This window comes from Varanus komodoensis, unplaced genomic scaffold (genome assembly GCF_004798865.1).
Source record: "Varanus komodoensis strain SLA01 unplaced genomic scaffold, ASM479886v1 scaffold67, whole genome shotgun sequence".
Taxonomy (NCBI): Eukaryota; Metazoa; Chordata; class Lepidosauria; order Squamata; family Varanidae; genus Varanus; species Varanus komodoensis.
The window spans coordinates 1,786,135-1,802,647 of record NW_025336308.1 but is presented as its reverse complement, the minus strand read 5'-3'; the positions used below and the strand labels follow the sequence as shown (position 1 = coordinate 1,802,647).

Below are 16,513 nucleotides of genomic sequence, written 5' to 3'. Positions count from 1 at the left end.
CCAACATCATCTCGAGGGCCCCATTTTCCTCATCGCTGGTCTGCACCAAGGGGAAGCGGTTCCCAAGAAGACATCTTGGCAAGTCCTCCATACCCCAGCGATTGAGCTGGGTGAAGCTGAGGGCTGAGGCTGATGGGCACTGTAAGATGGGATCTGGAGCTGTCCACTCGGGATCAAGCAGGCGGCCAGCCCATTTCTGCCAGGGATCCAGCAAGGGACTCAAAGCACACTGTAGAACCACAACTGGGGAAAAAGATCACAACAGACGCCGGAAGTAACGTGTTCGTATGGAATGGTTTTTATTATAGTTTAATCTCACAGTTGGCAGTATTATATGAGCAGATAAAGCACTAGACAAGACTGGAAAAGGCCTCTGGAGACAGCATGCAAACACCGTTTTAAGCAAAACAATTCCCACATCGTCCTGGTGGTTCTGCAGTTTTAAACTCACCCTGCCTTCCTTCGGTTGGGGGGGATGAGCGAGTTTGCCATGTTTGTAGCATGTGTGTTTGTATGTGTGTTCATTTTTTTAAAACCTTTTTTTATCATTACATTAAAAAATAAGATTTGTAACTTTAGTAAAACCCAGCAAAATGGCTGATTCCTGGAGCAGTAGGAAATAATAATTAAAAAACTAACCAAAGTAAAAACTGAACAATAAGCAGTCAAAAAAAAACAGAACAAAACAGAGAAAAAGATACTGGATTGGTAATTTGGGTATTTTCCAGCAGTTCTGGGAGTGACTGAGAAGGCCAGGAAAAGTATCCTCATCTCCCCCTCACCCCGCTGACACTGCCCCCCGCTCGCCTCCCCCGAGCCGCTTCGGCGTGCGCCCCCTTCCATTCCTCCCAGTGAGGACTGGGAACGCCCACTAGGGCTCGAGGGCGAAGTTAACGGTGGGTGGAAGGGGCAGGCCGTCCTGCGAGAGAGGAGGGCGGACCGGAGCGTGTTCGGGAGGTGAAGACCTGCCCCGACCCGGCGGCTTGGGATTCCTACGGGCCTGGGGAGCAGAGCGGGGAGAGAGTGCCGCTTCCGCCATCTCGTCTTGCTCGGGCATCTCCAGGATGACCTCTGCTGAAAAGGGACACGATAGCCTTCCTGCAGGGGGAAGGAGGCGGACGACACCCCGTCCACTCGCCGGGTTGCGGAGGGGATATGCGCAGTCCGAGATGCTTCTCTAAGTACAGTCCCTTGAATTCTGATTCCTGAAATAAACCCAAACAAAATCGCTCCGCTCGGTCCCTACGCTGACACACGTGCACAGGAGGTGGATCACAGGAAGTGATGGGAGGAGGAGGAGGAGGAGGAGGAGGAGGCGTGTCCAGAGGAAGCCCCGCCCCTCCCATCTACCTCACAGGTAGAGTTCCTTGGCTTTGATATGCTCTAGCTGTTCCCGTAATTGGTGGAAAGAAGGCCGGTGCGTGGGGTCCAAGTTCCAGCACGTTTTCATCACCTCGTAGACCACTGCAGGGCAGCCGTCGGGGGCGTCCATCTTGTACCCCTTCTCAACGCGAGGAACTACATCTTTCAGAGGCTGGGGCGGGGGAGAAAACACAAGGCCCTTAAAAATGGAAGAGCAAGAAGACCCTAAAGGTTCCCGTCTTCATTTCAGTCCTCCCCAGGGGAAGCAGAGACAATCCGCTTTGTCCTGTGTGGGCATTTCAAGGTCCCGTATTAGTGTGTGAAGCTGCTACTCTCATCTATTTATTTAAAACTTTTGTCCCGAATGCCTCTGGACGGCACTGGGTTCTGAACAACAAGCCTCTGCCATCACTGCCTCGTTGCTTCCCCCAAAAATCTAACCCGGTGGGGCCTAAGAAAGAACATGCCACCAGGTCCAAGAGCCACGAAGGGCAGTGGACTGCACATGCGAAGGTTTTGAGGTTGTTTCCCCAACATCTGCAAACCACTGGATTCTTCCACAGACCCAACTTACAATTCTTGGATAAGGCACTCGACCGAAGGAGTAGATTTCCCAGAGAAGTATCCCAAAGCTCCATACATCCGACTTGGTGGAAAAATTCTGCCAAGATAAAAGAACAGTTCATTGTCAAAGCCGGGGGGCCAAACACAGAGAAAGGGGGGCCAAGCGAGCAGGAGCAGGAGACCAGAATTTGCCCGGTCTGCCTCCTCCAAGGCCTCTGGGCTTTAGTTCCGCCCAAAGGCATTGAATTCCCCAGGGACCATTCCTTGGTATGGAAATCAAACTGCCCGAGTTCTCTTTGCGCCCCCGACAGCCGTCCGCATGATCGCTTTCGCCACTTCCTCAGCTCCTGGGGAGCATCTCCCTCTTTAAGAAGCAGCTGAAGGGCGTCCTGCGAATTTTCTCAGCCCTGACTGCCCAGGTAACCTAAGAGCCGAGCATAATTCCCCCCATTCCAAATGCAGCCCCCACTACGAGTCGGGGCCTCTCCTAGCCTGTGCGAGTGCAGTCAAAGCAAGCGGTATTGAGCAGTCACAGGGACCGGGGAGGACCACCGAGCCAAGCATCCTTGCTTGCCCTGATCCAGCCCAATTTCTCCTGATTTGGTCTGGATTCCCCCACCCCCATTCTAAAAGCCTTCTCCAAGGGCTTGGCTGACCGGCTTTTAAGCCAGCGCTTCATCAGAGCTTCAAGCTAAAATATCCTGTTTTGGTCCCTGCCCGTTCTGCGTTCAGGCCGACCTTCCGTGCCGTCAGCTGCACCCACCGCCGCCACGTGGCTGGCGAGAGATTCTCCCAGTGCAACTTGGCCCTCGGACGGAGGGAGGGTCTGCACCCCTGGCAGAAAGGGGCTTTGCTTAAGCCATAGCTTCTCCTGGCCAGGGCGCGTCCTCCGAGCCGCAGCCTCCTTCCCCGGCCCCCAAGGCCTGGCACCCTCTCTGAGCTGAGCCCTGTTCCAGTTCTGAAGGAGCGGCGCATGCTTCCGGAGCCTTAGACGCTGGCTCTCCAGGCTGTCTGCACTGCCGGCGGAGCCACAGAATGCATCTTAAGGGGCAGCTGAGGACTCTGTGGAAAACGCACGGGATAGCAGGAGCAACACGGAAAAGAAAGCCCAAGAATGGTCATGACCAGCCGGGGGAGAACGAGGTGAGGGTTTCCCCACGTTTCCTCTGTGGAGGCGTGTAAATCCCAAGCGGATTCCATATCCAGCTGAGAGGAGCGCCTCTCCTCCTCTTCTGGAGGTTGGGGTGGGAAACCACGGTGGGACCCCTGGCAGGGGTGGAGGCCACGGGCTGAGCACGCCACTCCTGCATCGGATCAACTGCACCGGAAGGAGGCCGCTGCCGCTGCCACCGCGGGTCTGGATCAGGCCCACAGGCCGCACTCACCTTCTCTCTAAGTGCTTCTGGCGCCGTCCATTTCACCGGTAGCTTGCCCGTATCCTGGGTGCAAGAGGCTTCTTTCGTCAGCCCGAAATCACTGACTTTGGCGATGTTGTCCTCCGAGACCAGCACGTTCCGCGCTGCCAGGTCTCGATGAACGAAGTTGTTGGCCTCCAGGTACGCCATGGCTTCGCAGACGTCTCTGTGGAAAGAGAGCGAGCTGTGGGGGCTGGCAGGGGAGCGGGGGCCCTGAGAAAGGGGGACACCCCAGCTGAGTTCTTTCCTATGGTGGAGCTGGGGGGTCTGGTTGTCACCTCTAGGTTTTTGGAGCATCCTTGCCCGGCCGTCTCTCGAAAAGGAGAATCGAGCCTTTGGCTTCATCTTGCTGCTGTTTTTCTGCACAGCGCTCGGTTCTTGTGTGTTTTTAAACAAGGCATTTCTAGAGGCCACTCCGGATTTCAGCCCCCCCCCCCCCACCCAGCATGGAAAGCAATCCGTGGTCGCACCCACTCCTTGCGGCAAAAGGCACATTAATTCCCCCAGTATCCAAATCCTTGCCAGGACAGTGTTTCATAGAACAATGATCTCACATCTCCACTCAGATTTGCTAAGGTTAGAGAGGCAGATGGGTTAGAGATTCCCTTTTGTTGCCAGTTTTTAATAAATATACAGAATTAAGAGTGTGCTTGGACTGGTCCTGGAACTGGGCTAGAGAATGCCATGAAACCAAGTCTAGTGCCGTTCTTTAAAGCGTGTATTAACGTGGCAACACGATTCCATATTCTGGCCATGAGGCCACGCCATGCTTTCTGTGCCGGACTTCCCTTGCAGGCAATCCAGAACCCTTCTGCCCATGTACTGACAGGGAAGTGAAACCTGAGCATAGTTTTGCAGTCTCTGCACTGGGCCCAATTTGCGGTATTAGTACTAGCATATGAACCTCTGAGCAGAACAGGATCTGTTACCAGGCCAGGCGACCCCGACAATGACCAGCCTGGGCATCAAGATCAGCCGGGGGGACTCCGCTTGTGCTGCCCTTGTGGAAAACAGCTTTTGTGGCCGCCACACATCGCAGGGCCTTGTTGGTGGCTGCACCCTGGTGCTGGAACTCTCCCCCAGGCGAGATATGGCCCCTGCACTGTTGCCACTTCGCTGCCAGTTAAAGATCTAATTATTTCTGCAGGCTTTGGGGGTAGAAGCAAACCTCTTGTTTGTTTTTAATGACTCATCGGTTGTGTAGATGGCTTTACTCTCTCCTGTTCCAAGTTTGGTACTTTAGAGCCATGACTTCAATGCACTTTGTGCCTTAAATAGGCTGTTGTCTGTCCCGGGCATTGGCAAGGAAGAATGGGAGATAGATCAAATAAAGGAATAAACAATGGCAAATGATAAAGAGCAAAACTTTGCAGCCAGCCAAAGTCACACATGCGCAACGTGTTGCTTGTGCAAGCACGGAACCGGCATGTCGGGCTTTACACGGAACGCAGAGCAGCAGCTGAGGTGCCCACTTACAAGGAGAATTTTAGCAGGCATTCTCCACCCAGCACAGACCTCCCTCGAGAGCGAAGGTAATCGACTAAGCTTCCCTGCAAACAAAGAGAAGGGAGGTGCGGGGAGGAGACAGGATTAGTGACGGGAGCAAATTCGGATCACCGCTCCCCCAGTCCAGAAATCCACAGCCTCTCAGGAAAAGGAACAGGCCCAGTAAAAACAGAGACCCGTGAGGCCTCTCCAAGCCCTTCTGCAAGGCTAAATTCTCATTCGTGCATCCGCCAGTGTGGTGCCGCGATCGGGACTTCAGAGCCCATTTGGCAAGAAGCTCAGCGGGTGACTGAGTGAAGGTAAGTTGTGGGGCTTGGTGGGAGTGGCGCTCGCCCCCACGAAGCAGGAGGCATTCTCCACGTGTCTTGTCAGACCCCGGTTCGCCCCAGCAGCAAACATTTCACCGCCCGAGTCAGCCAGCCAAGTAAAATATTTTAAGAGGACGGACGCAAGATGCCAAGAGTCACGCATCGGGAAGTGCACTCTTATGGCCCAGACAGAGCCAGACGTTGCCAGTCTATCCCATCCATCCCACCGTCCTGGACAGCAAGAGAAACGAAACTCCACATTGGAAGGGCACGTTCTAACCACGACAATCCCCAAAAGGGGTGTCCAAAAACTGAGGCTGCAGTGCAGGTTCAATTCACCAGTTCCGTTCTAGCAGTTCATAGAATCACTGAATGGTAGAGTTGGAAGGGGCCATGAAGGCCATCAGGTCCAACCCCCTGCTGTTGCAGGACGCCAAGTCACACACCCCACTCAGAGGGCTGTCCAGTTTTGCCTTGAATGCCCCCAGTGGGGGAGAGCCCCCCCACCTCCCCAGGCAGCTGGTTCCCCTGCCGTATTGCTCTGACCGTGAGGAAGCTTCTCCTGATGTCCAGCCTGAATCTGGGTTGTTGCAGCTTGACTTGATTATTCCGTGTCCTGCACTCTGGCATCAGCAGGAAGAGATCTCAGCCTTCCTCTTTGTGGCAGCCTTTGAGGCCTTTATAGAGGGATCTCATGTCCCCCTCAGTCTTCTCTTCTCAAGGCTGAACATGCCCAGTTTTCTCAGTCTCTCATCACAGGGCAGTGTTTCCAAACCCTGGGTCATTTTTATTGCCCCCTCTAGATCCTTTCTAATCTTTCTCCATCTTTCTTAAATTCCCCCTCTCTTGAATTTCCAAATTCCTTTCCTAAGTTTTCACCTCCATCACGAGCAGTCCTTTTTCAAAGCTCATCTATCGTAGTTGCTCCTACAAGAGCAAGCCATGCAGGAACACTGCACAACACAGACGGGAATCTATTTCCTTCTGGTGATTTTAATCTCTCCCCTGCTACTGTGAGGACTGCAGCAAATGATCAGTGAGCTGGGAACGGTGAAGGGGTGGCGGAAGATGCCAGCAGCCTTGACTGCAAAGAAGCGCTGGCACGACGTCCCTGTGGACCCAGGTGCCACTACGCCACTGCCTTCAGGGCCACGAGCAAGCAGCAGAGTGCAGTCTCTCCACCACAGTGGCAGGGATGTGCCCCCCCCCCCGAAAGGAAGCCCCGTGAGATGCTAAGGAGCGCTCCGAAAAGGAGTGCTCTGGCGCAGCACCGAGGCAGGAGGAAAGCAGAGGGGGAAACAGCTTCTTGCAAGAACCATGGCTGAGCATGAGGAAGAGGAACAGACGCGAAGTAAGGAGGACCAAAAAGGGGACCCCAGACCAGAGCCTGTGTTTGAGTCTTGCAGCCCCGGCTGGGGTGGCCCACGAGACACCACGGGTGCAGCTCTGTTTCTAGGACAAGAATCGCCTGGAGGGGGCGGTCCAGGAGCCTCTGGCCACCCAGCAAGTGCCCGGCAGCTCCTACCTTGGCCATGTATTCTGTGACGATGTAGAGACCGCCCTTCTCCTCCACAATCACCCCCAGCATTTGCACGAGATTGCTGTGCCGCAGCTGCCTGCAAAATCGAGACACACAAACACAGAAACTGAGCGAGGCAGAAGGGGTCTCCCGGGCCATCTAGTCTGACCCCTGGCTCCAGCCGGCTCCGCTCACGACATGCCCACCATGTGGACGTCCAGCCTATCCTTGAACACCCTCACCGATGGGGCCTCAGCCACCTCCCGGGGAAGCCCGTTCCACACCCTCGGGGTCCTGACTGCCAGGAAGTGCTTCCTGGCATCCAAATTGAACCTTGGTTCCCTGAGCTTGGCTCCGCTGGAGCGCGTCCCACCTTCCTCCGCAGGGGAGAACAGGTCTCTCCAAAACAGGCTGGAGTGCAGAGGACAGATAAGAAAGACCAGCGCCCACCAATGAAAGTGCATCTCTGTGGCTTCCTGATGCATCATCCCCCTTAACGACATTCTGGAATCAACTCAAAATCATGGTTTGGGAGGAGCCAATCCTGCCAATTCATGCACCACCGTTCGTGCTCCGTGCTCTGCTATTTTTAAAGGAGTTGCTTTGTTTCATTTTTGAGTATCAAAGAAAGTGGCTTCGATATCAATACTTTAAAGAATTCGGTATACCCTTTCAGGAGCCTTGGGTGAAAAGCAGTCGATCAGTCTGCCGAAGAAAATTAATTCAGGAAATATTCTCCAAACCCTTTCAAGTCCAGTTTAGAATTAGTTATGGGAACTAAATTACTCCGCATAACATAATCGGATGGTGATGGGTTAACTTTGGAAATCTGCGTCAAAGATTAGTGGGACAGGAGGGGAAAGGAGCCTTGTGGGCAGGGGCGTTGAGGGTCCTTTGGAGTAAATTAAGCTTGAACGGGGGTCTTGGGATACCAGGTTAGGAGGCTTCAATTCAAGGAAATGCTCCAAAAATAATCTAATCCAAATCCTGCCCTCACAGAAGAAGTCCACTCTGACCCCGAGGGCTGCACTTTCAGAAATCCAGGCGCTTCTGTCCATTCCCCCGCTCAGCAGAGACTGGAGATAAACGCCTCCATTCCCACGCCAGCTCTCTCTCTGGTTTCCCCGGGGTTTCTCTTGCTAGTGCAAGGACCCTCTGATCTCCGAGACGGGAGAATACGGAAGGGAGACCTTTGCTCATTCTGGCATGGGAACTGCCTGCCTTCCTCCCCTCTCTTACTGGGGACTGGAGCCAAAGGAAGGGAATCCTTGCTAATATTAGCACAGGAAATCCCAGGCTGCCAATGCCATCCCGGGCTCGAAGCAACGACAGTCTTCCACCACACTTTTTCCAGGGCAGGGAGAGGCGAGAACAGCGGCACCTGCACCTCCCGAACCCCCATTCCTCGTCCTGGAAGTCCTCACCTTGGAAAAACCAGTTTAACTACCGTGGCTTTCCCCAGGGACGTTCTCAGTTTGCAATCTGGGACCCTCAGCCACAGGTCGCGACTTCAAGGCTGCTTTGCAGGGGAAGCCGGGGCAGTTCAGCCAACCTCAGCCCGGCGGGCAAGCTCCTGTCCCTCCCACTCGCCCGCCCTCCGTCAGGGCGGTGCTGCCGGCACTCACGTCATCACCGAGGCCTCGGCCAGGAAGGCCTGCGCAGTGGCGTCGTTTTTAATGCACTTCACAGCAACCTTGTTCCCATGGTAGTCGCCGAGCATCACGTCTGCAAGAGGAGGACAGGCCGAGGTTCGGGATGGGAGACACGGATGTTCCTGCACAAGGGTCCCTCGAGCCAAGCATACTGTTTCCAACAGTGAGCAGCCAAGCCGCTCCAGGGAAGCCAGCTGCCCCTGCGGTCAAGCTGGGCTCCGACCCTCGTCTCCTGGAGAAATTCGCCAGTGCACTCCGAAGTCTGGATCCCCCCAGCGTGAAGAGGAAAGAGGAAAGGGAGAGGAAAGAGACACGGCCTGCCATCCCGGACGACTCACCTCCAAACTCGCCTTTGCCGATCGTCTGCAGCAGCTTCAAGTCCTTCATGTTGAGCGACCATCCGCCTGGGAGGAGGGGGAGACACGAGGAAGACCGTGAAGGCAGCGCCACCCCACAAGGTGCCCAAAGGCCCCAGCCCATCCTCCTGCGGGACTCACTGCGCGAGAACTCGTCCTGAGCAGCTACGGTGCCCTCCATGACCTTTGGTTTCATGAGACGCGTGCAGAGTCCATCAGCGTCCGAAGTGTAGTGCTGCCATTGCGGACAGAGGAGGGGGAGAGGAAGAGAGCTTGTGTTCACATTTCCACGCCAGCAACATGATTTCATGGACCGTATCCAGGCTTCATTCCCGAGTAAAATCCACGGGACAAAGTTGGGCCTGACTAGCTGCGGCCCCACGGACTCCAAGGGGACTCAGCTGGTCCAACGAGCCACATGGCCCCACACAGGCGTCCTCGGGACCGCTCCACTGCACCGAATTGTGGCCTTAGCCTGGATCCAACCCCAGCAAGCTTCAAGTACGTCTACTGCTTTAACATATTGATTAATTAATTGGCTTGCTGCTTAAATGGCATAACACCTCTGAACAGTCCATATACAGACATTAAATTTGATTTCAAATATCATCATCATCATCATCATCATCATCATCAATACCCTGACTCTCCTCCTCTAGCAAGAAACTCAAGGAGTCTTACAAAGCTCTCTTCCTCACCACTTTATCCTCACAACAGCAACCCTGCGAGGTAGGCTAGGCAGAGAGGCAGTGTCGGGCCAACGTCACCCAGCGATCGTAGCGAAGGCCAATCCTGCTAAACCACAACCCCTCTTTGGTTCTCCAGTATTAAATCATGGAAACTGAATGCAGTACTCAGACCCATTTCGATCAGAAGAATGCAGAACCTTTGCCTGCAACACTCAAGCCGCACGATCGATCCAAGCAGAATCATGTAAACTGGAGAACGCCTGGGTGATCGAGTGCACCTCCAGGAGGCATCTGCAACATGCTGCGTCTTCCGATTCCTGACCTGCGTGGGGAAGGGTCTTCCCGGGGGGGGGCACCGCTACTAAAAAGGCCCACCCTGGAGGCGACGTCGGTCTCCTCCGATGATCTGAAACATCACTCAGACTGCAAGTGCTGCCACACCGAGCTGAATAATCACGATTCATATCTGATCCCTTCCATCACCCAGAAGGTTTGATTCTCGAGTTCCTTTTCACGCAGGCACATGGAACAGTTACGCCTGCTCCTTGGGCCATTTTAAGAGGTGGCTTCCAGCCTGTGCATGGATGGGCATCATCCATGCAGCCTGGACCTCGACCAGCCGCCCAGGAAGCAGGGGCCATGACTCTGCAAGCAGGGAGCAACCCAGGCCGGCAACGAAAGAACCTCGTCTTCCCTTCCCTGCCAGAAAGAACGCCTCTGGGAACACCGAGGCTCACAACGTGCGCCCGAGTTTGCATGACTCCTCCTCGCCCAGTTCCTTTCTTCCTTTTGCGTTGTGCCATTTAAGACTAAGCCAGAGAGCAGAGTCTGTCCGAAGGGTACTCTGCGTAAGATCCTCTGGGTGGAAAAGCACACGTAAAAACCCAGAAAATAAAATAAAGTACTCCGGGTAGGCCTTTTCCTTCCTGCTTCGGATCAGGGTGCAACGTTCAGTCCACAGCATCTCTGGACAGGCCTGGGCTGGAGACCCCTGCCTGAGATGCCGGGAGCTGCTGGCCGTCCGTGCAGAGGACCCGGTGCTCGGCAGCTTCCTGCGCTCCCGGCACCGAGAAGATCCTCCATCCGTTTGCGCACCAGGACCAGTTCCCATGGCGCGGTCTCCCCACGAGGGGGCGCCACGAGGCCGAGCTCAGCTCCCCGCAGCTTCACCCCGCTGAGAGCTTGGCTTCTGGTTTGCACCATCTTTGCACCCAGCAAGAGGAAAACAGCAGTTCCCGTGGGGCAGATGATTCCTCTCCCCTCGACCCCAAGGGGATGCTGCCCGGATGCGCTGGACTGCAAATCCCATCATCTCCTGCTGGCTGGGGGTGATAGGAGTCGGGGGAGAGATCTAGGCTTGCTGAAGCTTGCAAAGCTAGTTGGCTGGTAAGTTGTGCCCCTCGTGAAGCTAGGCTGGTGTTAACTGTCGTAATAACAACCCTGAGACATAGTGAAGGGCGGGATACGCAAGCTTGAAATAAATAATATAAATAAATAACAGCAACACTGCTCAAACCACAGAATCTTTGCACAGGGCACTGGACCAAGCACAAAAAGAACAGGTCTCTGCCCCAGGCGTCTTACAAGCCAGAGGCACACAGGAGAGACCAGAGATAGGAGCAAAGGGCCAAAGAACAGAGACAGGAGAGGAATACCGGACGGGCAGCCCTAACCATTGGCCACGGTGTCAAATTCCAAGGCATTGCGAGGGCACCAGGTTGGGGAAGGCAGGCTGCGTCTCCCTCGAGCTGTCCATCACGCCCTGCACCACCGTTACCAGCTTGCATGTTGCCCCGCCCACCGAAACCGGACCCGCACCAACTGCATTTTCAGAATTGCTCACAGCGTCTTCCTGTCTCTGCCGAACCATGTCAAAGACAGGAAATATTCTGCATGTCTGAACTTCACAGACTGTGACCAAGCAGCCTGGCGCATGCCCGCCCACACACACGCACGCACGCGCACGCCAGACCGGCAGGCAGGCAGGCAGGGACAGACGGAGCGCGCGCAAGGGTGCGTGCGCCTGTGGGTGGCTATGCACAAGCCATCTGACCAAAGCGCCCCCCCCCCCGCACTGAGCCGAGGCAGCCAGGAATGGCGAACAAGCAGCGCTGCAGTGGGACCGGGGCCCACAGGGCCGAAGCGGGGGCCTTTTTACCCGCAGGGACAACGCCAGCGCCTTCCCTGCTTCGGGCTTCCCTGCTGCTTCTGAGCCCAGTGGCGAAGCTCCCCGCAGCTGTGGAAGGGACGCCATTTGTCCAGCTGTGGTCATGCCATGGGCTTTGGGGTGGCTCGCTCTTGCACAAGAGAGCGAGCGAGCGAGCGAGCAACACGTCTCTCCAAAGCTGGGACTCGACACAGGGTCTCTCCCAGCAAGACCAGTCCTTCAGAACTGACTGTCACACACCACCACAGCAGCAACCACTCCCTTCCCCGGGGACAGTCGCACAGGCCGTCCAGGGGAACGTCAAGCCACGGTGGAGGGTGACCTGAGACAGGGCCTTTTCGGGGGCTGCCCCAAGTTTTGCTGAATAACTGGGAAGTACCGGTGGCCCCAGTCTCTGGATGCCTTTGGCCGAGAAGGCTTTTGGAACCCAGCAAGCTTTTGCTGCCAGACTGCCTCCCTCCGCGGTCTCTGCTTGGCACCACTGTACACACACACACACACACACACACACACACACACACACACACACGTGTGCGTGAAACATAGTGTACTGGGGTTGGCAGTGGCGTGAACTGCCTGAGCACTGTCGAGGCACCAGAAGAGCTGGATATCTAGTTTACAGATAAAGAAAGCGTAAATTGTTCCATCCATCCGTGGGCATCTGACTGCTGCCGGATGCGCCGGCGTGTCCCCCGGACCAGCGTGGAGCGTAGCGCAGCGGGAGTGAACGGGAAGGGGGGAGCGATACATGCAAACGAGCAGATGGAAGATCTGAAAGGCAGATTTCCATCCAAATGCAGTCGAGGTTGCTAAGGAAGGTGCTAAGCCAGCCACTGAGGATAGGCAGGCGCTCGCTCGGCGTGCGCTACCCCCTCTGGCTCCAGGGCTCCGGCGGGGCTGAGCACCACTTCTCTCTCACTGATCTGAGCTGCCGACCACAGTTCGGAAACAGGTCACCCACTCCGCACACCGAAGGCCTCCAGATTCCCACTGTGGCATAGCTGGACAGGGATGCTGGAGAAAGCCAGACCAGCCTGAAACGAGCTCTGAATTCCTAGGAATCTTAACCTGCAGACTCCTCCGTGACCAGCTTTTCACAGTTCTGCAAACCTGCGGACCACGTTTTGTAATGTTGCGTAATTTTCCCCACATTCGGTCACAGAAAAATGCAAAAACTAGAAACCTGCAGACCTAGACTTTGCCTTCCCCCATGGACGAAAGCCTCAAAGTACGCATTTTGGGGGAGTGCACTTGTGCAAAAAAGCGTATTTGTGCAGCTCCGAGTTGACACAACAATCGACGCACTCATGCAAAATCGGATGCCATCACTGCGAGGATGATGGAATTGAAGTTGCCTGAGGGGTCTTGAATACGCCTCTGTTCACCTGCGTGAGCCTGCCTGTTTACACAACGGAGATGACGTGGGGAAGCGCTGCCCGCACATCCCTCGCCCATCCGCGCCCACCTCCGGCCACTCCGACGCGGGCTCCGGAGGGGTGCTCAGCCTCACCTCCACCAGCTGCATGAGGTTCTCGAAGTACACCTCCTCGTCGATGCTGAGCTTGCTGGAGGAGTAGATGATGCGGTAATGCTCCACCTTCCCTTCGCAGCTGACGCAGAGCGTGTAGTCGCCCGGGTAGTTGGTGCTCTCGCGCACCAGGAAGAGGCCTGTCTCGGGAGGGTAGAGCAGCCTCTCCGCCTGCTCCCGCGTAATCTTCCCGTGGAACCAGCTGGGGACGAGAGGGGCGGGGAGAGATTTGGGGGTGCTGAGAGGGAGACAGCTTGGGCATGGGGCTGGGGCGGCTTGCATGGCACCCACGCTGCGCCCAAGCTCTTGTGCAGTGCTCGCCGTGTGCGCTCCGGGGAGGACACGGGCTGGCAGCTCTGGGCAGGGTCCCTTCCCAACCCCCCCAGACAGAACTGGGGAGCCTCCGCGGGTAAACACAGGCGGTGCGAACCAGCAACATTTCCCAGATCAAGCCTGCATCAAACTGAACTTTGGTGTTTGGTTTTTTTACATGGGAATCTGTGTGTCTTTCCCCTGATGCAAGCCTCAACTGTGCCCATCTCAGAAATGGGCACACGCTTTGCACACTGATTAAAGCATGTTCATGTGAACCCTTCCAAAGTGCACACGTTCCCATCCCAGGGCGCACATGCGGCTGAGCTTTTTTCCCTCTCCTTGGCCCATGCCTCACCCTGCCAGCTGGAAAAAGCACCCCAGATCGGATCGGAGGCTGCATTCAGCCCAGAAGGTGTGAACGGGGCAAACCCTGGCCAAAAACAGCCGAAAGTCACCTCCGATACAGCCCCAGCGCAGGGCAGGGACTCTACCACTAACCCGCAGCACCACGGGGCACCTCTCCCAGTCCTACTCACGGCATCAGGCTGAGCTTGATTCCAGCTTTCACGCCTTCCCGTTTCTGCACGTAGTTGGCCGGGATGATCCCCTCACGGCCCACCTTGTTTTTCGCTTTGTACCAGTTCGGATCCTGGGGATGGAAACAGTCGTGAGCACCAGCGGGTGAGTCAAGCGCAAGAGGGGCTGCTCCCCCCTCCAAAGCCAGGCAGTCGGCGGGCAAGCGCCCCTCCTGCTCAGCGTGCGCCCCTCCCAGCGGCTTTCTCTCTGAGGCTGCGCCCACGGCTCCCCGCCGTGCTTCCGCCATGGGGTCACACGGTCCTGGCCTCTCCCCGTGGCTCCTCTTCGTCTCCTGGCCTCGGAGGCAGAGAGAGGGCCAAGGCGGCCAGGAAAGCTGGGGAAACGTGGCGCGGCCCTCGTGGGAGAGGGCACCTCTGGCAGCCCATGCCAGGCCCCACGGCTGCTCCGCTCTTTTCCAGTGAAAATGCCCCAGGGGAGGCAGCATGTCCCATCGGTCAGAGCTACCCACGGCTCCCTCACAGGGTACCAGCAAAGGACGGATGGCAGGGGTGGGGAACAGCTGGCTCACGCAGCCCCCACTCCCCCTGCAATGGCACCCGTAGCTGCCAAGGCACGGCCAGAGAGTCAAGGTGAGCTTACCTGCAAGCAAAATTTGACCCTTGGGACAAACCTGGAGCTTCGTTACCTTTTAAAAACCTTTAGCTTTGCTTCCATTGAGTCTTGGTTTGGCTGCACCCAAAGAGAGGAGGGGTGGGGAGCACCCCCCTCCACCGACCTCCCACTGTGGCCCACACCTGATTTGTAGGAAATGCCCAGATCCCACCTACAACCAGGTGGGAGTGGATGGGCCGCTCGCATCCAGAGAGCCCGCATCAAGTGCAGACAGCGCTCTGCTGTTCCGGGCACGGAGTGATGGCAAGCCACGCAGCTCCTCTCGCTGGGACCTGACCGACTGACTCACTTTCCAAAGGAACTTTAAATAACACTCGCTCTTAATTAAAATGCATGGCACTTCCCTTCCCCTTCCCAGGCTGCTGAGGAGAAAGGCAAGGCCACCGCTGTACAGGGAACCTGCTGGAAGGTGCAGATGTAAACAATGTTTCATAGCAGGCTCCAAAAGGTTGTGCTCGTGAGAAGCCTTTCGAATGACCCTCCTTCCCCAAACACCGATGCTGATGAGGAAGCCTTGGAGCAAAGGCCTTGCCAGGCAGCCCACTTTGTCCAGGTACCCCGACACCTGGGGGTCATTTCCACGTGCAGATGGGGGGCTGCCCGATTCCATTTTATGCGAATGAGCGCAACATTCCTGCCTGTTTTCAGCAAAGCAATCCAGTTTTTCTTTTCTGCCTACAGAACTGGGGGTCCTCAGATCTGGCTAGGACCACCTCTCCACGCTCACCCACTGCCTGCCACTGTGCTATACTGGTCCCAGTGCCGTGGGTGACACAGCCCTCCGAAGACATCTGGAAGTGTGCAAAGGCTCACATCCTGGCAGGCAGGGACTGCACTGGGACCCACAGAGCAGCTGGCACTGCCCCAGGGCCCTATTCCGGGCACCCCCAGCTCCAGAGGTGGAGTGGGCAGCTCCTGGAAGCAGGGCCTTCTTTGCCGTGGCCTCCAGGCGGCCCTTCACTCTCCATCCAGCTGCATGTGTGACTGATCTCCTGGGTGCCAGTTCAGGACTTGTTCTCAGGTGGGATCCGACACACACAAGGGTTCATTTGTATTTTACTGGACGTGCTTTGCTGTAACATGTGACTAGTTAGAAATACGCGATGCAAGCAGTCCTAGGAATATTCCAGGAATGCTTCGAATGTGGCAAGGTGCACAGCATTGAGTGGATGATGGCTTTTCTCGCAGCTAGAGAAGCCAAAGGTCTCGGGCAGGGATGGCGAACCTTTGAGAGACCGAGTGCCCACACTGCAACCCAAAACCCTCTTATTTATCACAAAGTGCCAACACTGCAATCTAACCTGGAAACTGAAATCTAACCTGAAACCTTTCTCTAAACTAAAAGCAACCCACAGCCAGTCCAAGGAAATATACATATATCCTTGGCAGCACACTGACTGGCCATGCGAAAGCTCGGACGGGTTGCGGCTGATGAGTCGCGGCTTGTGACGTCATCGCCTGGCGCCGCCACTCCCTTCCGAGCCTGCGCATGGCCCCTGTGTGCGCTGCTCTCCGATGCTCGGCTGCTGGGGCGGCTTGGCTCGTGTGCCGACAGAGAGGGCTCTGCGTGCCCACCGTGGCCCATGTGCCAGAGGTTCGCCACCACTGCTCTAGGGACAAAAGGTAAAAGCAGAAAATATGGGGGAGCTGGAAAAGCTCTCCTAAAAGCATAGACAGCACCCTCTTTACCATTTTCCCCAGAGGTTTTAGAAAACGCAGGGTGGGAGCTTTCCCCCACATTTTTCCGCCCCCCCCGCCCCCCAGTCTTTTCTGGGGGGTGGGAGAAGATGGTCACTGCTTCAAGGATGCAGCGAACGTCCCCAGGGAAACTCGCAGGAGGGATGGGGGCATAAAGAGAGAAAGCTCTGGGTAAGGAACTAGTCCAGAGGCTTTGCTGAAAGGAACAGGGTGGGCACGCTCCTT

At 56.0% G+C, this 16,513-nt stretch overlaps 1 protein-coding gene across 1 annotated transcript in view; it reads right to left on the bottom strand.

Annotated features, from left to right (window-relative positions):
* Positions 1-275: 275 nt before the first annotated feature.
* The window catches only part of CSK (C-terminal Src kinase), a 63,373-nt gene continuing 47,135 nt past the window's right edge, over positions 276-16,513 (bottom strand). Inside the window, exons 4-13 of the mRNA XM_044450514.1 lie at positions 13,918-14,030; positions 13,049-13,268; positions 8,824-8,917; positions 8,665-8,730; positions 8,300-8,399; positions 6,681-6,771; positions 4,818-4,891; positions 3,312-3,507; positions 1,937-2,023; positions 276-1,534 (exon numbers count right to left, since the gene is read on the bottom strand). Of these exons, the coding sequence (XP_044306449.1) occupies positions 1,352-1,534; positions 1,937-2,023; positions 3,312-3,507; positions 4,818-4,891; positions 6,681-6,771; positions 8,300-8,399; positions 8,665-8,730; positions 8,824-8,917; positions 13,049-13,268; positions 13,918-14,030 (1,224 nt within the window). The 3' untranslated portion in view covers positions 276-1,351. The remainder of the gene's footprint in view (positions 1,535-1,936; positions 2,024-3,311; positions 3,508-4,817; positions 4,892-6,680; positions 6,772-8,299; positions 8,400-8,664; positions 8,731-8,823; positions 8,918-13,048; positions 13,269-13,917; positions 14,031-16,513) is intronic.